This window comes from Ornithorhynchus anatinus, chromosome 5 (assembly GCF_004115215.2).
Source record: "Ornithorhynchus anatinus isolate Pmale09 chromosome 5, mOrnAna1.pri.v4, whole genome shotgun sequence".
Lineage (NCBI taxonomy): Eukaryota > Metazoa > Chordata > Mammalia > Monotremata > Ornithorhynchidae > Ornithorhynchus > Ornithorhynchus anatinus.
Window position 1 is genome coordinate 2278038 of NC_041732.1, and position 26861 is coordinate 2304898.

The window sequence follows — 26861 nt, forward strand, 5'->3', positions numbered from 1 at the left end:
CGGGAAGACCTCGAAGGCGGGCCGAGGGCGGCCCTCCCATTGGTCCCCGTCGGCCGGCCTAAGCTTCCTACGGGCCGAGAGGCCGGAGCCAATGAGGAGCGAGGTCTCATGGGCGGGGGGGGGCCGAGGGGGACGCCTTCCGAGAGGCCCGCCCCGATTGGCTCCGCCGGCCGGGCCGCTCTCATTGGCCTCGGCCGAGCGGGCGGGCCACGGGGTCCAATCGGGGGGCGCGCCGGCTCCCGCCTCGGCCGGGGGGGGCGGGGGTCCCGAGGCCACGCCCCCTTCCCGGCCCCGCCCCCGGCGGCGGACCAATGAGGAGGCGGGTCCCCCCCGCGCCGGGCCGAGGGGGAGGCCGTGGCGGCCATTTTGAGCCGCCGTCGCCGCCGTCGCCGCCATTGCCGCCCCCGGGCCCGCTGACGGGGACGCTCGGGCCGCTCGGCGGGGCCCGGGGAGCCGCCATGGAGGTGCGGCGGCTGAAGGTGAACGAGCTGAAGGAGGAGCTGCAGCGCCGCGGGCTGGACACCCGGGGGCTGAAGGCCGACCTGGCCGAGAGGCTGCAGGCGGCGCTGGAGGCCGAGCGGGACCGGCCCGACCCCGGGCAGCCCGAGCCCCCGGGCCCCGCACCCCCGGGCCCCCACACGCACCGACACCACCACTGTAAGGACCCCTTCCCCGACCGCTGGCCGGAAGTCATCCCGCCGGGGGCAAGTGATGCCCGGCCCTCCCGGTGGGCCCGGATCCCCACCGGAAGGCAGCCCTCGGGGGGCAGAGGTCAAGTGATGCTCGGGCCTCCCGGTGGACCCGGATCCTGACCGGAAGGCAGCCCGCGGGGGGCAGGGGGCAAGTGACGCTCGGCTCGCTTGGCGGGCCCGGATCCTGACCGGAAGGCATCCCTGAGGGGGCTGAGTTCAAGTGACGCTCGGCCCTCCTGGTGGGAAGGCAGCCCTAAAGGGGCTGAGCGCAAGTGATGCTCGGGCCTCCCGGTGGGCCCGGATCCTGACCGGAAGGCATCCCTGAGCGGGCAGGGGGCAAGTGACGCTCGGCTCTCTTCGTGGGCCGGGATCCCGTCCGGAAGGCAGCCCGAAAGTGGCCGAGGTCAAGTGATGCCCGGTCCTCCTGGTGGGCCGGGATCCCGCCCGGAAGGCATCCTTAAAGTGGCCGAGGTCAAGTGATGCTCGGCCCTCCTGCGGGGCCGGGGTCCCGTCCGGAAGACATCCCTAAGGGGGCTGCCGTCAAGTGATGCCCGGCCCTCCTGGTGGCCCGGCAGCCTGTCCCGAGGTCATCCTTTCGGAGTCAGGGTTCACGAGTTCCAATCCCGGCTCCGCCGCCTGTCAGCCGGGTGACTTTGGGCGAGTCACTTCTCGGTGCCTCAGTTCCCTCGGCTGGAAAAGTGGGGGGGGGGGGGGGAAGACTGTGAGCCCCGCGCGGGACAACCTGATCACCCTGTATCTCCCCCAGCGCCTAAGAACGGGGCTCGGCACATCGAAAGGGCTTAACAGATGCCAACGTTCTTATGATTATCCGTAAGGGGGCTGAGATCAAGTGACGCCCGACTCTCCTGGCGGCTCTCCTGCTTGATGATGGGATTTGTTCAGTCATGTGTTCACGCGTTCGTTCATATCGATTGAGCGCCGACTGCGCGCTGAGCACTGGACTGAATGCCCGGATCGGATAGTTCGGCCGCAGGTAGAGACGAGCCCTGCCCCACAGCGGGCTCAGGGTCTAAAAGGGGGAGTCGGACGGTGGTTAAGCGCTTACGGTGTGTCGAGCGCTGTTCTCGGCGCTGGGGTTGCCGAATTGTCCAAGCGCTTAGTACAGTGCTCGGCACACAGTAAGTGCCCAATAAATGCGATCGGATGAATGGGGTAGGTACAGGGTACACACACTCTCGCCCATTCGCACACAGGAATCAGTGCATCATAATATAATAATGGTACTTGTTAAGCGCCTACTGTGTGCCCAGCACTGTTCTAAACGCAGGGGTGAATACAAGGTGATCGGGTTGTCCCACGCGGGGCTCACATTCTTCATCCCCATTTTACAGATGAGGGAACCGAGGCACAGAGAAGTCAGGTGGCGTGCCCAAAGTCACCCGGCTGATAAGCGGCGGGGCCGGGGTTAGAACCCACGACCTCTGGCTCCCAAACCCGCGCTCTTGCCACTGAGCCCCGCCGCTTCTCTGTAGTGATGCGTGTGTGTGTATACATGTATGTGTATGTATATAGTGATAGGTGGGACTCTCCCGAGCGCTTAGTATAGCGTCCTACACAACTGGAAGCGCTCAATAAATACCACTGGTGGAAAGAGGGTCCCCCTCGACCTCCCTTCCCCGTCTTCCGACGTGGCCCCCGCCGGGCCCAGCCCGGTAAACAAACCCGCCCCAGACCACGTGATTCTCCTCCCCCCCGCCCCCCCCACCCCACACACTACACACAAACACACGCACTCCGTCCGGCGTTGTCATCCCCGGTTCCCCCGGCGGGCCTGCTCTTCTCTTCAGCTGCCAGTCGATCGTATTTATCAAGCTCATTATGAGCAGGGAATATGACAGCTACTTCTCTTCTGCTGCTTAGTACATAGTACATGTGAAGGAGAAGCTGCGGCGGATAGCGCTCCTGCCCGTAGCCCTCAATAAATACCGTTGATTGAGCCCTTACCGCGTGCGGCGTTTCTCTGGATCCGAATGGTACTTGTTAAGCGCTTACTATGTGCCGAGCGCTGTTAATACACGATAACCAGGTTGGATACAGTCCCTGTCCCGCACGGAGCGCCCACTCTTAATCCCCATTTTACAGATGAGGGAACTGAGGCACGGAGAAGTGAAGTGACTTGCCCAAAGTCACACAGTAGGCAGGTGGCGGAGCCGGGATTCAAACCCAGAGCTGGTTCTCTTTCCGCTGGGCTACACTGCCTTTCTGATGGGTCTGCCATTCGGTGGTGTTTATTAAGCTCGTTATGGGCGGGGAATGTGTCCGCGATCTCTCTTGTACCGACCCACGCGCTTAGTACAGTGCTGTGCACCTCGTCAGCTCTCAGTAAATTACCGCTGATTGAGCATTTATTGGGTGCAGAGCACCGTGCTAAGCACTTGAGAGAATGCAATATAACAGTTGATGGACACAGTCCCTGCCTAGAACAAGCTTACCTTCCAGGGGGAAGACGGACCTTAATATAAACTTAAAAATTAAGGCTCTGTATCTAAATGCTTTGGGGCTGAGGGAGGGATGAAGAAGTCCAGGCGCGTGGGCGACGCAGAAGGGAACGGGACAAGAGATGAGGGCTGAGTTAGGCCAGGATATATTTATATATATTTATATATCTATTGAGTGCCTACTCTGTCCAGACACTGTACTAAAAGCTTGGGAGAGGACAATCCAACAGAATCGGCGGCCACGTTCCCTGCCCGCAGCGACGTTCCGGGCTCGAGGCATCCTCCCCCGCCGTCCCCCTCCATCCCGTGCGGCTTCTTGGCGGTTGAGCCGAAAGTTGCCCCCCCCGGGCAGGGTAGTGGGGGGGTCGGCGAGAGGTCAGCTCGGCATCCCCCGCCAGTGAAGTTTGACTGGGTGGTCCTTGTCTCCTCTCTCCTTGCCAAGAAGGAGTTTTGTTGGTTTGTTTCCCCCAAGTTAGCCTTTGGTTTCGGGTTCTTGTTCTCTTTGGAGCCTGGGTATATCGTTCGATTGATTGCTTCTCCTAGGTTGGGGTAGCGATAATCAGCACCGCGGTATTGGTTATGGCTTATGTACTAAACATCGTACTAAACGCCAGGGTAGATACAAGATAATCCGGTCCCCCGTAGGGTGCGTAGTCTAGGTGGGAGAACAGTCAGGGGACACGCCGTCCGACTCGCTCATTTTGTACTCCCCCAAGCACCTGTTACCGTGCTCTGCACACAGTAAGCGCTCGATAAGTATAATCGACTGAACCCCCGTTTTGCAGATGAGGGAACCGAGGCCCAGAGAAGTGTAGCGACTTGCCCAAGGTCCCACCACCGACAAGCGGCAGAGCCGGAATTAGAACCCAGGTCCCCCGACCCTCGGGCCCCTGCTCTTTCCACTAGGCCATGTGACTTCCCGGGGTAGAATCTCCACTCGGAGGCCGAAAGATTCAGGAAGCGTCGGTGGAGAGAGTGGCCAAGTCTCATTATTTGCCACCTCTTCTCCTCCCCGCCTTCCCCGCGTCTCTCTCTCGCCTTTTTCCTCCCATTTTTCATCGATCAAGTGAGTCTGCCTGCTCCCTGGGCTGCTCCGTAGATGAAAACTTGGGGTGGCAGGTGCCGAGGGAGGAACTTTGGCTGAGAGAATTGTGTTCGCAGGATCTTTCGTGTGGCCCGGGGCTCTTCGCTCGGGATACGCGAGCAGTCGTCAGGCGTGGGTGCTTGCGGGCACGTCTGCGCGTGCTCGAGTACCCGCCGTGCGGCTCGTACGTCGGGCCCGAGGTCGGATTTTCTGTTCAGGCCGTCGGTCGATAACACCAATACGTGGCCTCTAAAGAAAGCAAATGCGTGGTCTGCCGAGCCAGATGTCACCGCCATCTCGCGTTGTTCCGAAAGGAAGCTACTCCTGGGGAGGGCAGACTGGCTTTCGCTCGGGCCAAGGTGTCCCAATCCGTCATTCAGTCCTCTTTGTGGAGCGCCGTCTGCGTGCAGAGCACTGTGCTGAGCCGTGGGGAGCGTACGGTATAGCGGAGTTGGTAGACGCATCCCCCGCCGGCGGGTTTTCGGCCCCCCAGACCGACCGGGTTGGTTTCTGACTTTCAGATGACGCGGACCACCTCCCCGAACAGAATCAGCTGTACGAGGCTGGAGATATTAAGCAGGAGAACGAATCCGGGCGGGAGAGAAGGCCGGAAGAGGAGGAGGAGCGGCCCGCCGTGGTACCTCCAGGTGCGAAACGATCGCCCTCGGCTCGCGCGGAGCGGCCGGTCTGGCAAAAGAATGATCGGATTGGCCCCGGAGATGCCTGGGGCGTGGGCCTATCTTCCCGCAGGCCCCCGAGCTGGGGCCTCCCCGAGCTGCTGTCCGCGGTGAACGCCCGGCCCCTCGGGACTCACGGGGCCGACACCCCCGGCCGCCTTCCGGGACTCCCGGGAAACAGGGTCGGGCTGGTTTGCCGACGCTCGGGCCGCCTCTACCTCTGACCTCGGCCTCGCGGCCGCCGGCCCCCCCAAGGGCCCGCCGGGTCTCGGACGAGCGTGGGCTCGGCCGGCTGTCGGGCCGGGGGTGAGGGCCGGGCGCTCTGTTTCCGGTAGGCGCAGGGGAAGGAAAAGTCCGACGGGGAGGGCGGATCTCGGCCCCGTCGGCGGGACTTAATTCGGCGAACGGCCGGGCGGCGGCCGTTCCCCGGGGATGGGCCGAGGGTAGATTTCCCGCCCGCCAACCGTCCTGCTGGGCGGTGGGTGGCGAGATTAAGTCGGCGGGTTAATAATCGTCACCGTGGGGATGTGTTAAGCGCTCACTCTGCGCCAGGCACCGTACGAAGCGCTGGGGTGGATAGAAGTAAATCGGGTTGGACGCGGTCCCTGTCCCACAGGGGGCTCACGGTCTTAATCCCCGTTTTATAAATGAGGGAACTGAGGCCGGAGAAGTGACAGACGAGTGGCAGAGCCGATATTCGAGAACCCGCGTTCTTCTGACTCCCGGGCTCTAGCCGGTAGGCCACACCGCTTCTCTGGGCCCAAAAGCCTTCCCCTTCTGCTTCTAACGTCCTTGCTTGTCCCCAGTAGTGGAGGTCAAGGCCGAAGCGAAGCAAGAGGAATCCCCCGCTGGCCTGCCCGCCCTGGACCCGTCTCAGCCCAGGCAGGACCGACAGCCGTTCCAGAGTCGCAAGAGACCTTTCGAAGACTGCCGCGGTCGGGGTTACTATGAACACCGGGAGGACAAGAGGTGGGGGTCCCGCCGAGACCGGCGGCACGGGGGCCTCGGGGTGCCCGACTCCCTTTTTCCGGGGAGCCCCCCGAGTTAACGCCGGCACGGCCCGGACCGCGGGCGAGACCCGGCTGCCTCGGCCGCGGTCGGGGCCCGGGACGGGGTTGCCGACGTCCGGCGGCTCCGGGCCCGACTGCCCGCGGAGCGGGTCGGCCGGGCTCGGGCACCGGCCCTCAGAGCCCGGGGGGGGCGTCTGATTTGTCCTCAGAGAGGGTCCGATCGGGGCCCCTTTGGTCCGGGGTTGGCCGCCCCGGCGATGTCGCGGGGCGGGAACGTTGGGGCCTTGGGTTCCGGTGAGATTCCTGGATTTGTCTCCGGATCGAATCGCTCATGACCCTCCCCCGAGTAGCGCAAGTGACTAAGGCGTGGTTGTGCTTGGTTTGCCGCCTCCTCTGTCCCCGGCAGTGAGAGATGGGAGGGTTGTGCGCGGGAGGGTTCCCTCAGCTCAGTCACGAGGGACCTGGGGGGACGATCAGAGGTGTTTGTGGGAGGCCCGGAGACCCCCCGCACTGCACCTCCCCTCCCCATTCATTCATTCACTGAGACCTACTGTGTGCCGAGCACCGTTCTGAGCGCTTGGAAAGTACACTTCAGCAATAGAGACGATCCCTGCCCACACCGGGCTTCCAGTCCAGAGAGGGGGAGACAGACATCAAAACTAGTAAACAGGCGTCAGTATAAGTAAATAGAATTATAGATACGTACGTACGTACGCAAGCGCTGTGGGACGGGGAGGGCAGATCAAGGAAAGGAGCGAGTCGGGGTGACACGGAGGGGACGGGGAGCTGAGGGAAGGGGGGACTTAGTCTGGGAAGGCCTCTTGGAGGAGGTGAGCCTTCAGGAGTGTGGTGGTTTGGCAGATGTGAGGAGGGAGGGCCTTCCGGGACAGAGGTAGGACGTGGGCCGCGGGTCGACGGCGAGCCGGGCGAGGTCGAGGCCCTGTGAGGAGGTTAGCGGAGCGAAGGAGCGGAGTGTGCGAGCTGGGCTGGAGAAGGAGAGAAGGGAGGTGAGGTAGAGTGGGGTAAGGGGATGGACAGCTCTGAAGCCATAGGGAGGAGTTTTTGCCCACTCACGGGGAGGTTTCTGCCGGGCGTTGGGTCTGGGATTTTATTTGGACATCCGGGCAGGGTGGCGGGGCAACTGGAGGTGCTCCAGCGAGGCCGGTATCCCCACCGTCTCTCCCCCTGCCCCGGTGGGGGGCAGTCGGCCGGACCGCGGCTCCCCGACCGCGGAGTTTGGAGGGAAGCGGTGTCCGCCTCGAGCGGAGGGATTTTATTTTTCACTTTCCCAGTCCGAATTGGGCGGGGAAACTGCCCGGAGCTGTTCCCGCCCCGGCCGGGACAATCCTTAACTCCCCGGCGGGCCCGGGCCCGGGGCTCTCGGGGTCGGTGCGGATCGGCCCCGGTGCGGGCAGGCGGAACCCCCGAGCCCGGTGCCCCGCGCTGCCGCCCGTGGGCGCGGCAGACTGAAGCCTGCGAGCCAGTGGCGCTTCAGACGGGTGGGTCCTCCTGTGTTTGCCACAGAGGCCGATCTCCTCAGCCCCCCGCCGAGGATGACGAGGAGGAGTTTGACGACACGCTCGTGGCCATCGACACGTGTGAGTAGCCGACCCCGCGCGGAGCGGGGGCGAACCCCTGGCCCTGGCTCGACTGCCCGTCATCTAGCACTGCCGGGCGTTACACCCGGTCGGGTCGCCCGCATCGGGGCCCGACTTCCCTCCCGTCCCCCCACCGGAGTCGCGGCCAGCCGGCCCGTAGACCCCCCCCCCCCCCGACGGGGGAGCTTCGTCCCGGGACCGGGCGAGGGTCCTGCCGGCTGCGGCTGGGCGATTGCGATCCCCTGAGGGCTTTCTGATTCCGGTTCTGGTTCCGGTGATCTTGGATCTGCCCCAGCGCTTAGTACGATGCTTGGCGTATAGTGAGCGCCGGACAAATGCCGTCGTTAATTTTATCATCATTAGTAGTATTATCCTCGTCGTCGTTCGCGGCTTTTAGCCGAAGGAAGGGTTTGTCTTGGTTTTTTTCCTCCCCGGATCATGGGGGCGTCTGAATCCTACTCTGCACCTGCTCTGTGGAGTTGACCTCCCTCTCGGCGGCGCGTAGCCGGGGTTGGCCGGCGGTATCACCGGCCGGGAGGCTTGGGTCGGCTTCGGGGGGAGCCTGACCCGTCCTGAGTTCGGGTGCTTGCCTTCCAGATAACTGCGACCTCCATTTCAAAGTGGCCCGGGACCGGTGTAGCGGCTACCCCCTCACCATCGAGGGCTTCGCGTACCTGTGGTCCGGCGCCCGGGCCAGCTACGGGGTCCAGAGGGGCCGGGTCTGCTTTGAGATGAAGGTGAGGAGGGGGCGGCCTGAGTCGCTCACGGCTTGGCCCCTGGGACCTGGGGGTTCAGGGGGAGGGGGCTCTCCCTCGGGCGGTACGGGGGAACAGGGAGGGAGAGCAGCAGGCCGAGAGAGTGGCTCCTCGAGATCCGGGCTCGCCAGGAGCTGAGGCCTAGAGCCTCCCCCCCGTCTCCCGGCCGACACGACCCTGGCTGGGCTCCACCGGACGGTTGTTGGGGAAGAGAAGCGGGAGGAGAGGCGACGGGATCTAACGGGGGCACTTCTCGTCCCCGAGGGTGGAGGGGTCCGTCCCCCACCCGCCTCGCCCCGGGCCCCACGGCCTCCCGTTTGCGCCACTGGGCCTCCCACCCTCAGATCAACGAAGAAATCTCCGTGAAGCACCTGCCGGCTTCGGAGCCCGATCCTCACGTGGTCCGGATCGGCTGGTCCTTGGACTCCTGCAGCACACAGCTGGGTAAGGGGGCGTACGCGCGTGCGCTCGTAGCCGAGAAGCCGGGGCGGGGGGCCCGGCACGGGACCCGGAGGGTTAGCTGCACCGATGCCAGCTCGTGGTGCGCAACAGTGTATCTGCTTGTCGTTACGTTGTGCTCTCCCAAACGCTCACTCCAGTACTTTGCACACCGTAAGCGCTCAGTGAGTACGATGAATGAGGAGAAGAGGGATCAGTGGCCTTCCTCGGGGACTGGGCACCGAGATGAAACCGTCAGACGGAGCTGGGGTTTGAGACCGGAAATAATAAGGGTGTTCGGGGGGGGGGGTTTAGGTGTCTGTTAAGCGCTCACTATGTATCGCCCACTGTTGTAAGCGCTGGCGTAGGAAGGTGTTAATGAGGTCGGAGGCGGTCAGCGTCCCACATGGGGCCCTCACCCTAAGTAGGAGGGAGAACAGGTGTTGAATCCCCATTTTACGGACCAAGAAACTGAGCCCCAGTGAAGCGACGTGGCCAAGCTCCCACAGCAAGCAGTTGGCAGAGCCAGGATTAAAACCCAGATCCTCTGACTCCCTGGTCCGTGCTCTTTCCCCTGAGTCACGGTGCTTTCCTTTCTTAAGCAGTTCAGTGTTCCTTGGGCACTTACTTTGTGTCAAGTGTTGTGCTAAGCCCCGGGTAATCAGACCAGATAGGGTCCCTGTCCTCGGCGGCCCACAGTCTGAGGAAGGGAGAACAGATATCTCGTCGCCATTCTACAGCTGAGGGAAGTGTGGCCTCGTGGATAGAGCAGAGGGCCGGGAGCCAGAAGGACTTGGGTTCTGATCCCGACTCCGCCGCTTACCTGCTGCTGTGTGACCTTGGGCAGGATGCTTCTCTTCTCTGGGCCTCAGTTCCCTCATCTGTAAAACGGGGATTGAGATCGCGAGCCCTCTGTGGGACGGGGGTCTGTGTCCAGTCCTGGTCTCTACCCCGGCGCTTAGTACAGTTCCCGGCACACGGTAAGCCCTTAAGCGCCATTAAAAGAAAAAGTGAAGAGATTGGATCTTCGAAGAGCCGTGTGACCGCCGAAGGCTGGCAGGTGGCAGAGCTGGGATGAGAACCCAGGTCTCGGGACCCCCACGCTCTCAACGCCGTACTAAGCACCGGGGTGGATGCGAGCAAACCGGGTGGGACGCGGTCTCTGTCCCAGGTGGGGCTCACGGTCTCGATGCCCATTTCTCGGCGAGGCTTAGTTGTTGTCCGGGAGGAAGCCGTGGGTCAGTGAGCCGCAGGCTTCCCCACCCGGGACCTCCCTCCTGCCCCGGGCCCCCCACCCCCACCCCCCGGCAGTGTGGCCCAGTGGCTAGAGCCCGGGAGTCACGAGGACCTGGATTCTAATGCCGGCTCCGCCGCTCGTCTGCCGGGTGACCTTGGGCAAGTCACTTCACTCCTCTGGGCCTCAGCTTCCTCATCTGGAAAATGGGGATTAACGGACTAAGACGGTGAGCCCCATGTGGGATGGGGGGGGACTGTGTCCAACCTGGCGAGGTTTCCTCTCCCTCCCCCTCAGCGCTGTGCTCATTTGTAGATATTTTTATTCCCCTTTTTATTTTGTTAATAAGGTGTCCATCCCCTCGATTCTGTTTATGGTGATTACGTTGTCTTGTTTTTGTCCGTCTGGCTCCCCCGATCAGACTGTCGCTGGGCAGGGATCGTCTCTCTCTGGTGCCGAATTGTCCATTCCAAGCGCTTAGTCCAGTGCTCTGCACGTAGTACGCGCTCAATAAATACGATGGAATGAGTGAATGTATCTATCCCAGCGGGTAGAACAGTGCTTAGTACGTTGTGTAGCCCCCACGGGTTTCCGAACTGACCTCCCCGCCTCGCTCATCCCAGCTCCCTGACCAGATCGGGGAGTTTCCCATCAAGCCTTAAAAGACCCCAAACGTGGCAATCAATCAGTCGGTCGTATCTGAGCGCTTACTGTGCGCAGAGCACTGTGCTAAGCTCTTGGGAGAGGACGGTATAACGAAGTTGGTAGACACGGTCCCTGTCTACCTTATCAGAGCAGGCGCTCTGACCTGTTCCCTCTCTGTCCTCCTACACCCTCACCCCTCGGCTCCCAGATCCCTGCCCTTCTCGGCCTCGGTGCTCGCAAGAAAAAGGCGGCCCCTCCGGGCCATCCGTGCTCTGCCTATCAGTCGGACAGAGGTATTTGAGTGCTCACTGTGTGCAGAGCCCTGAGCTAGACGCTTGGGAGAGTACGGTATGACAGAGTTGGGAGCCACAGTCCCTGTCCACAAGGAGCTTTCGGTCTAGAGGGGGAGACAGAAAAAGAAATTACCGCTAAGGAAGAGTGGCAGAGTATAAGGATGTGTTGGTAAGTACCGAGCGGCCTAAAACCCCCAGCTACGCGGCCTCTGCCGCACAGGTCGGCCGGGAGCGGAGCCGGGGCACCGTCAGAGTTGCCGCTCGGCTCCTTGAAGCCCGCCGGGCCGGCCGGAGGGCCGCCGCGGCCCCCGGATCCTGACCTCGTCTCTCGGTCCGTTCCCAGGAGAAGAGGCCTTTTCTTACGGCTACGGGGGAACCGGGAAGAAATCCACCAACTGCAAATTCGAAAACTACGGCGAGACGTTCGCCGAGAACGACGTGATCGGCTGCTTCGTGGTAAGGCCCCGCTCCCCGCCCGGGCTACCCGTCGGAGGGGCCGGGGCCGCGGGACGGGACCGGCCCGGGGGTCCCTCGCGGTGATTCCGTGGTTCCTCCTCCCGCCCCCGGGCCGGCAGCGGGCGTGGGGGTGACGGATTGGCCCGGGGGCAGTGCCGGGATGTCCCTTCACTGGTGTCGGGAGCCTGGCCCAGATCGGCGGCGTTCTCCGAGCCCTAAGGCTCGTAGCCCCGGCCCACCGAGCCCCGAGGATCGGTTTCTTCTTCGCCTCCCTCGCCTTGTGGGCCGAGGCCCTTCTCACGCAAAACGTCCCCCAGCCACCTGGGCACGGGGCGGAGGGCACCGCCAACCGGGGCCGGGACGCTGAGAGGGCGGCCTTCTGGAGGCGGAACCGACGGGACTGGGGCTGAACGTGGGGGCCGAGAGAGAGGGAGGAGTCACGGCTGCTGCCGAGGAAGCAGGCCGGAGGGGCGGGGAAGATGGCGGTGGGGGCGTCAGGTGGTGGACGGGAAGGGAAGCCCAGGGGTTTTCTCAGACGCGCTGCATTAGGGCGACCCGCGGGGAGATGCTCGGCCCCAGACGAGGAGGGCGGTCTGGGAGCCGCCTGCCTAGACGCGGCCACTGAGAGCCTGAGAGCGAATCAAGCGACGGTATTTATCGTGGAGCGCTTATTCCGTGCGGGGCACCGTGCTAAGCTCTCGGGAGGGTATGCTAAAATAAAATCTGCAGACGTGTTCGGGGGCGAACGAGCCGCCCGAAGGGTCGAGTATCAAGCGAGGAGAGACGGGGAACCGGAACTGAGCCTGGAGGGCCGTCCGGGGTAGAGGGAAGAAGAGCCGGGGGAGGAGTGGCCGGAGAGGGAGGAGGAGAGCCGGGAGAGGACCCTGACGGAGGGATCCGTTCAGTCCGTCGGTCGAACGAATTTAGGGAGCGCTTATCTGATGCCGAGCAGAAGCTCGTGGGAGAGAAGAGTATAACGGAGTAGGTAGACGCGGTCCCCGCCCGCGGCGAGCTTACGGTCTAGTCGGGCCGTGAGATTCGGTCGGACGGGGCCTTCAAGAGAAAGCGTATCCGTGATGGCAGAGGCCGCCCAAGAGGTCAAGGACGTCGTCACTGTGGGTCCCCTCTAGATTTTGCGCTTGTTTTGGACAGGGGATGTGGAGAAGCAGCACGGCCTAGTGGACGGATCCCGGGCCCGGGAGTCCGAAGGACCCGGGCTCTAATTCCGACTCCGCCACCTCTGCCGCGTGACCTTGGGCGAGTCGCGTAACTTGTCTGGGCCTCGGCTACCTCATCCGGAAAGTGGGGTTTGAGAGAGTGAGCCCCACGTGGGATGGGGACCCCGTCCCACCTGATCGGCTCGTACCCGGCCCCGGCGCTTAGGCGCGTAGTAAGCACTTGAAGAGTACCGTTGTTGTTGTCGTCGTCATCGATGGACCGAGCGGAGTCCGGGGGGTGTTCGGCATAAGGAAGAGGACTGGGGACCTTGGGGAGACGGTGGAGAGGAGGGGGCAGAAGCCGGAGGGGAGGAGGTGGAGGCCGCGGGTGGTTGGAGGAATTTGGGCAGGAATGGGAGAAGGGAGTTGGGGCTGTCGCCGATCGGCGTCTACCAACTCTGCTGTATTGGACTTTCCCGAGCGCTTCACCGTAGCGTTCCGCACACGGTATATGCTCGGGGGAGACCACTGACTGGCGCAGAAGGTTTTTTAGGAGAAGGGGAGAAGGCAGAGAGCCGTTGGAGAGCGAGCGGCTGAAGCCGGCGTCCGGGGAGGGAAGCCCGGCGGGTGGACTGATTTCAGAAGGCGCCGCGGGATGGGGTCGGGGGTGCGGGTGGGATACGTAGAGGAGGAGGAGAGATCCGGACGGCGGGAAGGAAATGGCTTCTTGAGAGATGGGCGGAGAGGGTGCGAGGGAAGGGGCTTAGGAGCCCAGGCCGGGGGTTGGGTGCCCGAGGGGTGGCCAGCGAGAACAAGGGGGGGGGGTCGTGCGGCCTCTGGCCCGGCCCCTGGACTCTCTCTCCTGGGGGTTGATCGTCAACTTGGAATTAGTCGTCTCGGTGCCTCTCGGACCCGCCACCACCCTGCCCTCCGCGCCCGACATCTCTCCGCTCACCCCGGTCCCGGCCTCCGGCGGAGCCGGGGCCGCCCGATGCCCACGCCGAGCCCTCGGCGGCCCCCTGGCACCGCGGGGTCGAAAATGACGCCCACGCTTCTGCCCTCCGTCGTCCCCGCCCAGGACTTCGAGTGCGGCAACGACGTGGAGATGTCCTTCACCAAGAACGGCAAGTGGCTGGGCATCGCCTACCGGCTACGGAAGGAAACGCTGGGCGGCCGGGCCCTCTTCCCGCACGTGCTGGTCAAGAACTGCGCCATCGAGTTCAACTTCGGACAGAGGGACACCACCTACTGCCCCGTCCCGCCGGGCTTCACGTTCATCCAGCACCTTCCCCTCGGGGAGCGGGTTCGGGGAGCCGTCGGACCAAAGAGCAAAGCCGAGTGTGAGGTGAGGGAGGGCGGGGGGACGCCCCAGGTTGTTGTTGTTGTTGTTATCGTCACCATCAGCGGCGGCGCGGTATTTGTTAAGCACTTAATTTCAGTCAGGCACTGGGTTCTAAACCCGGCTCCGCCGCCGGTCTGCCGTGTGACCTCGGACGCACGCTTCTCTCTTCCTCGGTTCCCTCGTCTGTAAAATGGGGGTGAAGACTGTGAGCCCCGTGCGGGACAGGGACCGTGTCCAATCTGATGGCCTCGTATCTAGCCCGGTGCTTAGAACAGCGCCTGGCACATAGTGCCTTACGGGTACCGTTTTTTTTTTAAAAAAAAAAAAAGAAGCACCCTTGTAGGCACTGGGTAGGTATGATAAATGATAATGTTGGTATTTGTTAAGCGCTTACCATGTGCAGAGCACTGTTCTAAGCGCTGGGGTAGAGACAGGGTAGTCAGGTTGTCCCATTCACAGTCTTGATCCCCATTTTACAGATGAGGTAACTGAGGCGCAGAGACGTTAATAATAATGTTGGTATTTGTGAAGCGCTTACTCTGTGCAGAGCACTGTTCTAAGCGCTGGGGGAAATACAGGGTAATCAGGTTGTCCCACGTGAGGCTCCAGTCTTAATCCCCATTTGACGGTTGAGGGAGCTGAGGCACGGAGCAGTGAAGTGACTTGCCCACAGTCACACAGCTGCCAAGTGGCAGAGCGGGGATTCGAACCCATGACCTCTGACTCCCACGCCCGGGCCCTTTCCACTGAGCCGCGCCGCTTCTCTGCTGTCAGGTGTATACGTTGATCAGGACAGAGACGGTCCCCGTAGGAGGGAGAACGGTCATTGAATCTCTGTTTTACAGATGAGGAAACTGAGGCCCGGAGAGGTTAGGTGACCGCAGGGCCATCGGCAGAGCCAGGATTCAATTAAACCCCCAGACCTGGGCTACGCGGCTAGAGAGCGCGGAGCCGGGGGTCGGGGCGGCCCGGCCGCTCCGGGGGTTAACGCCCGCTCTTCCCCCACCCCCGGTCTCCGGCAGATCCTGATGATGGTGGGCTTGCCAGCTGCGGGCAAGACCACGTGGGCCGCCAAACACGCCGCCGCCCACCCTGCCAAGAAGTACAACATCCTGGGCACCAACTCCATCATGGACAAGATGCGGGTGAGGGCGAGGGCCAGCCGGGCGGGGAGGGGCGGGGGGGGCGCCGCCGGGACCCCGCGTGTGGCCGAACACGGCGGCGTCGTCGTCCCCCGCCCAGGTGATGGGTCTCCGCCGTCAACGCAATTACGCAGGCCGCTGGGACGTCCTCATCCAGCAGGCGACGCAGTGCCTCAACCGCCTGATCCAGATCGCCGCCCGCAAGAAGCGCAACTACATCCTGGATCAGGTAGGCCCCCTCGCCCTCCCCCTCGCCGGGCACGGTCGACGGGATGGTCGAACCCGGGGCCGGGTGGGTCGGAAAAGCGCCGTCGCCGCCCTCTCCCCGCCTCCGGGACCGGCGGGGGTTTGAGAGGCGAGGAGCGGGAGGGCACGGGAGAGGAGACGGGCGGACACGCAGCAGCCGGCTCGCTCTGGGGGGTGCGGGCCACGGAGGGGTCGGCCGGGCGGGCGGGGCGCCCGGAACCAGGTAGGTGGCGGGTGCCGGCGCGGGCCCGTCGGGGCTCGGGAGGTAGGCCGAGGTAAGTGGCGGGTCTCGGGTCGAGGCCGCGGGGCAGCCCGGTAAGTACCCCCAGGTGAGTAGTTCGTCGTCATTGAGGGGCCGGGCGTCGCGACGAGGGTGGGCGAGCACCGACTGCCCCTCCGGGGTACGCCCACCCGGCTCCTCGGGTCTGGCCCGCTCCCGCCCTCAACACCCCGGCCGGTGGGCCCGGCCCCATCCTGCCCCTTTCCCGAGAAGCGGAGATTGGGGCGCCCCGGGCCCCTCCCTCCCGTTACCCCCAGGGCATTCAGGCCCTCCGCCGAGGCGTCGGGAGTCCAGGGCAGTCAGGAGAGGACGGCGCCTCGTCCGGCTCGAAAGACACCCAGGCTCCCCCCTCCCCAGAGTCGGCCCCTCCCTACGTACGGAGCCGGGGAGGAGCCGTGGGAGCGACCGGATCCGCTCCGGCTCGCGGGGTCCGAGAGGCGGCCGGGGCCGGAGTCACGGGTCCCCCGTCCCCGGCGGGGCGCCGACCCCCGGCCCCGGGGGCCCGGGGAAAGTCTGGAGGTCGGCCGCCCCGGGGAGCTTTCAGCTGCGAGAAACGCGCCGGCGGACAGCGTGGAAGCGGAACGGGAAAGGAAAGGCATTTGGGGGAGGAGCTGGGTTGGGGCGAATGGGCCCAAGTGAGGGTTGAAGGGTCACTGTTGGCAACCGGGGGGGGCCGCCCGGGGCCGAGGATGGGGGAAGCGGGGGGGGGGGGCCCGGCGGGAGGCTACTAGAGCCGAGAGAGGGGCGGCACCCGGCGGGAAGCTACCGGCCACCCAGAGGACCGTTGGGGCCCGGCCCGGGCGGGAGAAGGAGAAGCGCAGGTGAGGTAGGGTGCTGCCGACGGGTTGGGCCGGAGGCGAGCGGCGAATGAGACTCCGACGCGACAGCGGGGCCCCCCCCCCGCTCCCCCCGGTCGGTGGTGTTGGTTGAGCGCTTACCGTGTGCGGAGCACTCTGCTGAGAGCTTGGGGGGGAGCACGGTGCCAAAGAGTAGCCGTTGGCAAGCCCTGCCCCAAGGTGCTTGCCGGCTAGCTGGGGAAGCGCAGCCGAATAAATTGAAGGTGGGTCTGTGCACGCTGGGGTTCTTGGGGGCAGGGCGAATAGCGGAGCGCTTAAGGGGGGCAGACCCAGTTGAGAGATGAGAGGAAAAGCGAATGAGGGCTTTGGTAGGGAAGGCCTCTTGGAGGAGATGTGATTTTTAGGAAGGTCTTGCAGAATAGCAGTAAGAGTAACTAATAATAACGGTATTTACGCGCCTACTCCGTGCCAGGCACTTCAGTCAGCGCCGGGGCGGATACGAGCAGATCGGGTCGGACGCAGCCCCCCGCCGTCCCGTTTCGGGCTCTCGGCCTCAACCCCCATTTTACGGATGAGGTAACTGAGGCCCGGAGAAGGCAAGTGACTTGCCCTAGGCCCGGCTTCTAGACTGTAAGCCCGCTGCGGGCAGGGATCGTCTCTCTCTGTTGCTGAATTGTACTTGCCAAGCGTGCTCAGTCCGGTGCTCCGCACGCAGTGGGCGCTCGCTAAACGCGATCGCGTGAATGAGTGAAAGTCGCCCAGCGGACAAGTGGCGGAGCCGGGGTCAGGCCCTCCGACCTTCTGACTCCCGGCCCCGGGCTCCTTCCCCTCCACCGTGCTGGAGGGCGGCGGTCTGGCCAACGTGGAGGGAGAGGGAGTTCCGGGCCCGAGGGAGGACACGGGCGAGGGGTCGGCGGCGAGGTGGAGGAGACGGAGGCAGGGTGGCAAGTTGGCGTCAGAGGAGCCAAGGGTGCGGGTCAGGTTGGTGGGGTCCCCTGGACGTCCCAGGTGGAACCCGGCGCTTGCGCGACCCGCCCCTTCCCCGGAGCAGTCGAAGCCGCCCATCCGGTCATCCCCGGCCTCGTTCGGGTCGCCCGGCTCGGCCCCGGCCGTCCCGGGAGGGCCTCGGGAGAGGCCCGGGCCGGGGGGGGCGGGCGGTCGGTCTTTCCGGCGGTCCCGGCGGCGTGGCTCGTTCCGCACGGGCCCGCCTCGACGGCGACCGGAGCCCGAGCGGGATGGCCGCCGGCCCCCCGGGGAGGACCGGCCGGACCCCGTCTCGGGGCTGCCTCGCACCCGGGGCCGCCGCCCCCCAAGCCCCGCCCGGGCGGCCAGCTTCCCGCCGGAGGAGAGCCACGGCCCACGGGTGGCCGGACGCGGGAAGTTGAGAGTTCCCGCCCGGGGCCCGGGACCGGCTGCGCCCCCGGCCGGAGGGGGGCAGAGGTGGGCTCGGGGGGCAGCCGGCCGGGCGCCGGGGCGGCTCCTGCCCTCAGGGCGTGGCCCTTCGGGCTCCTCCTGGGGTCCGGAGGGGGCGAGAGCCAACGAGGCACGCACGGTGCAAGGCTGTGGTCGGCGGCTCCGAGCCGGGGCGTGTGAGTGGAGTGTGGTGCGGGGCCCGCCCGCTGTCGGACAGCCGGTGAGCAACCCCTGGTCTCCCGGGAGACCCCGCCCTCTCCGCTCCTCAGCCCCATCCCTCGCATCCCTCTCTCGCCGCCCCGAGACTCGGCGTCAACCCTGGGCCTCTGCCTCCCCTTGACCACCCGGTGGGCCACGGGGGGGGGGGGGGGGGTTCACGACCTCTTCCATTAAAAGACCCGAGTTCGGGAGCCAAGCTCCCTTTCCCGCGTTCCGGCCCGAAACGGGGCGGGGTGGCGACGCGGTCGCGCCCGCGTCCCAGCCGCTCGGGACGGGCTGGGCGCCACGGGGCGGCCTCCGCGAGGGGGTCTCGGGCGGTCATTTCGTCCCCCGGCCCGCGCACGGACCGCCGCGGAGCCACAGGTCCTCCTGGGGTCCCCGGAAACGCGGTGGGGGCAGTCAGTCGATCCCATTACGGAGCGCCGTACTAAACGCTTGGGAGAATACGACGCGACGGGCGTATTCCCCGTCCGCGACGGGCTTCCAATCCCGACGGTTGGGGCGTGCCGCGCCAGGGAGCGGAGTCACCCCGGAGGGCGAGGGGTGGGCCGCGGGCCCCAGGGTGGGGCTGGGGGTCGCCTGCCCCGGCCGGCACCACCCGCCTCCACCGGCCGCACCGCCGAGCGGTCGCGTCTCCCGGGAGGGTAGGCCGGCCCGGGACGATGACCTCATCGTGCCGTGTCTGCTGTGGCGACGGGCGACGGCCGTCGGAGAGGCCCCGGAGTGCCGCCTTGGGGAGCCGGGCCGGTCCCGTCAGCGTGGGCAGAGGTGGTGTCATCCCTCTCCTCCTCTCCCTCCCTCCCTCCGGGCCGCCCGGGTGCCGCCGGCGGGCGTGGCTCCTCGGGCAGGGAATCGGTCCAAGTCGAGGCCGCCCCGTGGCCGGAGTCTCCCTCGCCTCGGTCGGTCCGTCGGTAATATTTATCGAGCATCCACCGGGTGCCCGGCAGAGCGGGCGCCTGGGAGAATCCACTCCAGCGGGCCCGCCCCCTGCCCGCGAGGAACCTTCGGAATCGGGGTCCGATTCTCCCAGCTCGGGCCGGGCGGAGGATCTCTGGCGGCTTGCCCCCTCTCGAGCTGACCCGGAGGGCCCGCCCCGAGCGTTCCTGGCCCGGGCCGGCCGTGGGGGCGGGAGGGCGGCGGTGGCCGGAAGAGCCGGCGGAAATAGCAGGCGGCCCCCGCCAGCGCACGGAGTCGCATTCCTTCCGCTTCTCCTCCGGGACCCGAAGGGGCGGGGCTCGCCGGCCGGCTCCCCCGGGCCATGGGGGAGGGCAGCGGGATCTCGTGGGAACGACGTGAGCGCTTAACACGGTGCTCTCTGTGCACCGTAAAGCGCTCGGTAAAGAGCGTCGATGGATGGATGGGATGGGAAGGAAACGCCGGCCTGGCCAGCCTTTGGAGTCCCCCTCGCCCTCCCCGGGAATCTCCGCTCAGAGTGGCCACCCGTGGGTCGCCGCGTGGGGTGGGGGGTGGTGACTGGATGTGCCCCGGAAGCCGTACGTTGGGGGGGGGCGTGATTGGATGTGCCCTGGTCGCCGCGGATCACCGCCTGGGGAGGGGGTCGGGACGTCTCCGGGGGGGGCCCCGGGCCGGGCAGACCTCGGCCGGAAACGGCCCCGGCTTGGCGGCGGTCGCGCTCCCGCGCCTTCGCTCTCCCCGCCCTCGCTCCGGCCCAGGAGGGCCCTCCCTCGGGGGGGCAGATTGGCCAGCCTCGCCCCCATTTCGGGGCGTTTGCGACCGGGGGCGACCCGGACATAATAAATGACGACGACGACGACGATATTTAAGTGCTTATTCTGTACCAAGAGCTGGGGTGGATCCGGGCAAATCGCACTGGACGCGGTCCCCGTCCCACGTGGGATTCGCTGTCGCAACCCCCGTTATACGGAGGAGGGAGCCGAGGCACGGAGAAGTGAAGTGACGGCAGCTGACGCGTGGCGGATGGGTGGGATTAGAACCCGTGACCTCCTGACGCCCAAGCCCCCCACCCCCCGCCCTCCATCGGCCCTTAGCCCAACTGGGACCACCTGCGGTTCTCACCTGCGGTTCTTACCGTGTTCAGGGCGCCACGCCGAGCACTCGGGAGGGTACGGCCCAGCGGGAAGACGCGGTCCTCGAGAGCGAGGGCTGCTGGGGCTAACCGTAGTCACCCGCGGGCCAGCGGAGGTCCAAGTGGCCGACCTCGGCGTACGGGCGTTCCGAGCCCGGGCTCCCTGGGCCGGGGGGGGTTCCGCGGCCGTGGCTCCGAGACCCCACCCCTGGCCTGGCGGCCGGGGGTCTTCCGTCTCGGAGGGGACCGAGGCCCCGTGGAGGCCGGCGTAGGGCTCCGCCCGGGCGGGGACCCCGAAGCCGCTCGAGATCTCCGCGGGGGACGGTCGGGGCCGGCCGGGGGACCCGACGCCACCCGGCCCGCCGCCTCCCCCCCCCCCCCCCCCCCGGTAGGCCGCGCGGTCCTCTCTGATGGTCCCAGGCCGCCGTGTCCCGGCCGGGGGTGGCGGCGGAAGCGCGGCGTGTAATCAACGGTCTTTTGCCTCTTCTCTGTCACTTATCGCTAGACAAATGTTTATGGATCAGCCCAGAGACGAAAATGCGTCCTTTGAAGGTTTCCAGCGCAAAGCTATTGTCATTTGTCCTTCGGATGAGGATCTAAAAGATCGAACAATAAGGCGCACTGATGAGGAGGGGAAGGATGTGCCCGATCACGCGGTGTTAGAAATGAAAGGTAGGCAGCGGAGGGGGCGGGGGCGGCGGAGCCAACCCCGGGACCACCACCACCCGGCCCGAACGCTCGCTCTGGGGGGTGTCGGAAAAGCGGGGCGAAAAGACGGACGACCTTCGAGCCGGCTCTTCCTCCTCGTCCCTCTCGGTTCCTGTTGTAGAGTGAGCGAGCGTGTGTTTGTGTGCGTGTCTCTTCCCCCACCCCTGCTGCCGCTGTTTCTGCTCCTCTTCCCCCTCCTCCTCCGAGCAGGGAATCGGTCAGTACGCGGACAGATCTTGTACGGCTGCCTCCCGGGGCAGCGGAGACCAGGGTGTTTATCACGGTCACCGTAATCAGTCGGGGCACTCGTGGGGCACTTATCGTAGGCCGAGCACTGTGCTAAGCGCCGGGGAGGGCGGGCCGTTCGATCAGATCAGGCGTAGACCCCCGACCCGCGTGAGGCTCCGGAGCTTAGGGGGGAGAGAGAACCGGGATCGGGTCTCCATCTGACAGACGAGGAAACCGAAGGACAGAGAAGTTAAGTGACTCGCCTGTGGTCCTGCAGCAGGGAAGTGGGAGAGCCCGAATTAGAACCCGGGTCTCCCGACTCCCAGGCCCGCGCTCTTCCCCCGAGGCCAGGTGGCTCTGCGGCGTCGTGGTACTCACTAGGCGCGCCCCGTGTGCCGGAGCACTGTGCCGAGCGCCGGGGCGGATCCAGTTGGTCGGGCCGGACCCGGGACCCCGTCCCCCCACGGGTCCCCGCCGTCCGAAGACGGTGGGGAGAGCAGGTATCGGAACCCCGTGTGCCGGCGAGGAGGCCGAGGCCCGGAGAGGTCAAGCGCCCGGCCCAAAGTCACACTCGGCGGGCCGGAGCTGGGATTAGAACCCGGGGCCCGGGACCCGGCCTCCCGGGCCGGCCGGCCACCGGGCCGCACCGCGGGGGGGCTCGGACGACTCTGCCGACCGCGAGCGGGGAGAAAGCCGTCGACGTGGGGAGCGGGGAGCCCGGGCGGAGCGACCCCCGGCCTCTCTCCCGTCGGCCGGCAGGGAAGCGAGGCCTCAGCCCGGCCCCGCCTGGGGTCCCGTGGCCCGGAGCCGGCCCCCGGGCTCGCTTGCGAGACCCCGCAGCGGACCCCGGGCCGGACGCGGGCGGGGAGGACTGGTCTCGTCCCGGCCCGTTCCCCTCTCCTTCCGGTCGCCCGGCCGCTCAGGGCCTGTGGTCTCTCCCCGCGCCACAGCCAACTTCACGCTGCCGGACGCCGGGGACTTCCTGGACGAGGTGCTGTTCATCGAGCTGCAGCGGGAGGAGGCCGACCGGCTGGTCAAGCAGTACAACGAGGAGGGCAAGAGGGCCGGCCCGCCCCCGGACAAGCGCTTCGACAACCGCGGGGGCGGCTTCCGGGGCCGGGGCGGCGGGGGCGGCGGCTTCCAGCGCTACGACAACCGCGGACCCCCCGGCGGGAACCGCGGCGGCTTCCAGAACCGCGGAGGAAGCGGGGGCTTCCGGGGAGGTAGGCCCCCCCCCCCTTGGGTGCCCCGGGCCGAGGGCGGTCGGGATCCCGCCCGGCGGGCCCGCGTCCTGTGCCGGGCGGGAATCACGGTAATAACGGGGGCGGGGGGGGTTGCGAAGCGCTCCCTAAGCGCCAAGCACCGTACTAAGCGCGCCGGGGGTAGATGCCGAGAGAATCGGGGTCGACCCGGCCCCTGCCCGGCCTGAGGAGGAGGGACGGCGGGTAGCGAATCCTCCTTCGGCACGTGGGGAAACCGAAGCGTGGCCAAGATCACGCAACGGGCGGGTGGAAGAGACGATCATAGTAATTCTGGTATTTGTTAAGCGCTTACTACGTGCCGGGCACCGGGGCGGATACAAGCCAGCGGGGTTGGACACAGTCCCTGTACCCACGTGCGGCTCACGGTGTCAATCCTCGTTTTCCAGATGAGGTCACTGAGTCACAGAGAAGTGAAGCGGCTCGCCCAAGGTCACACAGCAGACACGAGGCGGAGCCGGGATTAGAACCCACGACCTGCTGACTCGCAGGGCCGGGCTCCGTCGTCTATGCCAGTTCCTAGGACCCCTTAAGAGAGCCCAGGCACTGCCCTGCCCCTGGAACCGGTGGTCAGGTTCGGGTGGGAAGTGGATAGGGGCCGGGCCTGGGAGTCAGCGGGTCACGGGTTCTAATCCCCCACCCCGCCACTCGTCTGCCGTGTGACTTCGCTCAAGTCACGTCACTTCTCTGGGCCTCAGTTCCCTCATCGGGGAAATGGGGATGGGGACTGAGCCCCACACGGGACGGGGACCGCGTCCGAGTCGATTGGCGGGTGTGCGCCCCGGCGCTTAGTACAGTGCCTGGCGCCCAGTAGGCGCTTAACAAATACCGTCGTCATTATTATCGGGCACACACGTGCAGGCCCACCCCGCCTCCCGTGAGCCCGTGACCCCGCCACCGTCTTGGGGCTCCGAGCGCCGGGGCCCACCGGCCCGGAGGGCCGGGTGGCTAGGAGAAGCGGCGCGGCTCAGTGGAAAGAGCCCGGGCTTGAGAGTCAGAGGTCGCGGGTTCTATCCGTGTGGCTTTGGGCAAGTCACTTCTCTGGGCCTCGGTTCCCTCGTCTGGAAAATGGGGATTAACTGCGAGCCTCACGTGGGACGCCCCGATTCCCGTGTCTCCCCCAGCGCTTAGAACGGGGCTCTGCGCCTAGTAAGCGCTTGACAGATACCGACATCATCATTATAGTAAGCGCTCGATAAATATGATGGAAGGGATGAATGGGGTGGGTGGGGAGCGCAGACCCCTCTCCGTTCCCCCCGAGTCGGGAAGGCCCTCCCTCGTCACTCGGCCCTCCGGCTACGGGGCCCCGGGAGAGCCGGCCCGAGCCGAGCGCCCCCCGCTCTCTGCCCGGCTCCAGGTTTCAACCGCGGCGGGGCCGGCGGAGGCGGCTACTCCCAGAACCGCTGGGGCGTGAGCAGCCGGGACGACGACAGCCCCGGCCGAGGCGGTTACACCCGCGGCCCCCAGCAGCAACAGCAGAGCTACAGCCCGGCCCGGCCCCAGCAGGCCGCCGGCTACAGCAAGAACGACGGCGGGGCCGGCGGGGGCACCGGGCCGGCCGGCGGCAGCTACGACCCAGGACAAGTAAGGGACGCGTCCACGGCCGCCCGCGGACCGCCGTTCCGGTACCTCGGTTCCGTCCCTTCCCTGGACCTTGCCCGGCCTCCTCTTTTTTTAATATGTGTACGTGGCATCTGCTAAGCGCTTACTGTGCGCCAGACACTCTCCCCGGCACCGGGGTAGATTCAAGGTCATCGGGCCGGACGCGTCCCCTGTCCCGCCCGGGGCTCACCGTCCTAAGAAGCGGCCCGGCGCAGCGGATGGAGCGCGGCCCTGGGAGTCCCGAGGTCCGGGGTTCTAATCCCGGCCCCGCCACGTGCCTGCCGGGTCACCCCGGGCAAGTCACTTGGCTCCTCTGGGCCTCGGTTCCCCCGTCCGCAAAATGGGGATGGAGGCTTCGAGCCCCACGTGGGACAGACCCCGTTGGCGTCTCTTCACCCCAGCGCTTAGTACGGTACTTAGCACGTAGTGAGCACTTAACACGCATCGTCCGTATTGTTAATCTCTGCTCTGTAGTGGAGGCAACTGAGGCACGGAGAAGCAAAGTGGCGGAAGCAGCGTGGCCTAGTGGATGGAGTCCGGGCCTGGGACTCGGAGGGACCCGGGTCCTGATCCCGATTCCACCGTTCGTTCAGTCGTGTTCCTTGAGCGCTTACTTGGGCACAAGTACTAAGCGCTTGGGACGGACAGTTGGGCAACAGAGACCAGGCTCCCGGTCTCCCGTGTGACCTTGGGCAAGCTGCTTCACCTCCCTGTGCCTCAGATACCTGGGGATTGAGACTATGAGCCCTAGGTGGGACTGGGACCGCGTCCAACCGACTGCGAATCTTTCTCTCCCCCCCCCCCCCTTTTTTTAATGGTATCTATTCATAATCATCATCATCATGATGACGCTATTTGTTAAGCGCCTATTGTGTGCCGGGGCGGGGGAGAAAGATTCGCCCGAGATCACAGCGTACAAGTGGCAGAGATGGGATTCCTACCCTGCCCCGCTGCTCGCCCCCCGCTTTTTTTTTCTCCCCGTGGAGGGGGCGGTCTCCTGGGGAGAGTCCCCTCGGGGAGCAGACCCAAAATATCCGGGCTGGGTGGCCCCAATTTCCGGGCCCCCCAAGACCGCTGCTAGACAATAACAACATTATCGATGGTAATTTGTCAAGTGGTTCCTACGTGCCAAGCACCGTTCTAAGCGTCGAGGGAGCTACGAGGGCATCAGGTCGTCCCCCCGTGGGGCTCACGGTCATCATCCCCATTTGACAGTTGAGGGAACCGAGGCCCAGAGAAGTGACTTGCCCAGAGTCACGCCGCTGACGAGCGGCGGAGCCGGAACTAGACCCCACCCCCCCCCCCCCCGCCAACCTCCGACTGCCGAGCCGCGCTGCCTCTCGATAACGATGGGATCCGTGACGCGCCCACTCCGTGCCAGGCACCGTTCTTAACGCTGGGGTGGATTGGAGGTCGTCGGGCGGTCCCCCGCGGCCTTGGGCCCCGTTTTCCAGACGAGGGGACGGAGAAGTGACTTCCCCGGGGTCACCCAGCGGCCAGGCGGCGGAGGCGGGATCAGAACCCACGTCCCCCGACTGGCGACGGCGTCCGGCGGGGCGGGCGCCCGCGGGGCGCCCTGGAGGGTCTCGACGCGGCCTCTCTTCCCCTTGCCTTTCAGCCGAGCTACACTCATCCGTACAACCAGGGCGGATACAGCCAGACGGGCTACACCGCGCCCCCGCCCCCGCCCCCGCCCCCTCCCCCGGCCTACAACTACGGGACCTACGGGGGCTACAGCCCCGCCTACACCCCGCCGCCCCCGCCTCCGCCCCCGCCGCCCCCCAACCCCGGACCGACCTACGGTCAGCCCGGCTACAACCAGTATCAGCAGGTGAGCGCGGCCGGCGGGGCCCGGGGAGGCGGCGGCGGAGTCCGGTCTGGGCGGGGGGGGGGGGCGGCCAGGGGCGCCTGGGCTGACCCGACCCCTCTCTCCGTCCAGTACGCCCAGCAGTGGAACCAGTACTACCAGAACCAGACCCAGTGGGCCCCGTACTACGGCAACTACGACTACGGGAGCTACTCCGGGAGCTCGCAGGGGGGCTCCGGCACGCAGTAGCCGGCTCCCAGGTGCCCGGGACGCCCCCTCCCCGCCCCTTCCCCTCCAGAGAAGGCATGTCCGTCCCCCCTCCCCCCGCCCCACGAGATGCATTATTTCTTTACACGTTTTAAAACGGGACACACACAAAATCTCTAACTTTCTACGCCCCGCCAAAAGAACGCTCGACTCCTCGCCCTCCCCGGTAGGTGCCAAGCACCCTTCAGGCTGAGATGTCCGGTAGCTGGAGGGGGAGGGGTCTCCTCGGGCCCACCCCCACCCTCCCCCGGGCCCCCCCCGTCCCCGCCCAGCTTCACCAGATTTTAACGCAGTTTAGTGTAAATCCTTCCCGGAGATGTTTTATTGTCGATTTTGCAAAAAAAAAAGAAAAAAAAAGAAAAAAAAAGAAAAAGTTTGAACCCAAATGGAGGAGGGAAGGAGGAGAGACAGTGGGTGGAGATTTTATGGCGATTACTGCTTTTTTTCCTTCTTTTTTTTTTAAAAAAAAAAAAAGAATTTATGTAACTTTTTACTCCGGGTCGGCTGTTAATATTTCATCAGGATCGTTTCTTTGCCGAATTCAGGTTGACGGAGGAAAACGCGAGTCCGGAAAAAAACAAAAAAACCGAAAAAAAAAAAAACCCTTCCGAGTAACTTTTTCTACGATGTCTGAGTTCCCGTTAAACTTTGCACATGCTTTTGTGTCGAATTGAATTGTAACTGCTTTTTGTATTTGGAGAGAGTGAATATTGAACTTTAAACCTTTTACTCTGGCATGGCGGTGAGTAGCGACGGCGGGGCAACCGGAGCCCCGCGGCGGCCACGGGAGACGAGAGACGCCCACCTCCTCGTCGCCTCGGGAGCCGGGGCGGGGGGCGCCGCGCGGGTCCCGGGCGGGGGGGAGATAGCCGGGGAGTCGTGGGATCGAGGACTCGGTTACCATTTAATCCGCCGCACACCCCCTCTCTGTCTCTCCGCCGGGGGCGGGGAAGGAGGTGGGAGCTCCCTTCCGTGTCTCTCCCCACGGGCCGCCGGACCGCCAGCT

General features: G+C 65.5%; 1 protein-coding gene across 1 annotated transcript; it reads left to right on the forward strand.

Moving 5' to 3' along the window:
* The first annotated feature begins 382 nt into the window (after positions 1 to 382).
* HNRNPUL1 (heterogeneous nuclear ribonucleoprotein U like 1) lies at positions 383 to 26584 on the forward strand. Its single transcript, XM_039912245.1, is given in 16 exon segments — positions 383 to 657; positions 4757 to 4882; positions 5722 to 5881; positions 7447 to 7520; positions 8118 to 8257; positions 8620 to 8719; positions 11229 to 11341; positions 13577 to 13843; positions 14863 to 14985; positions 15083 to 15211; positions 20490 to 20521; positions 20523 to 20656; positions 21871 to 22143; positions 23537 to 23763; positions 25400 to 25612; positions 25721 to 26584. Coding segments are annotated over 16 exon segments (2427 nt in total). The 5' UTR covers positions 383 to 458; the 3' UTR covers positions 25838 to 26584.
* Positions 26585 to 26861: the final 277 nt, after the last annotated feature.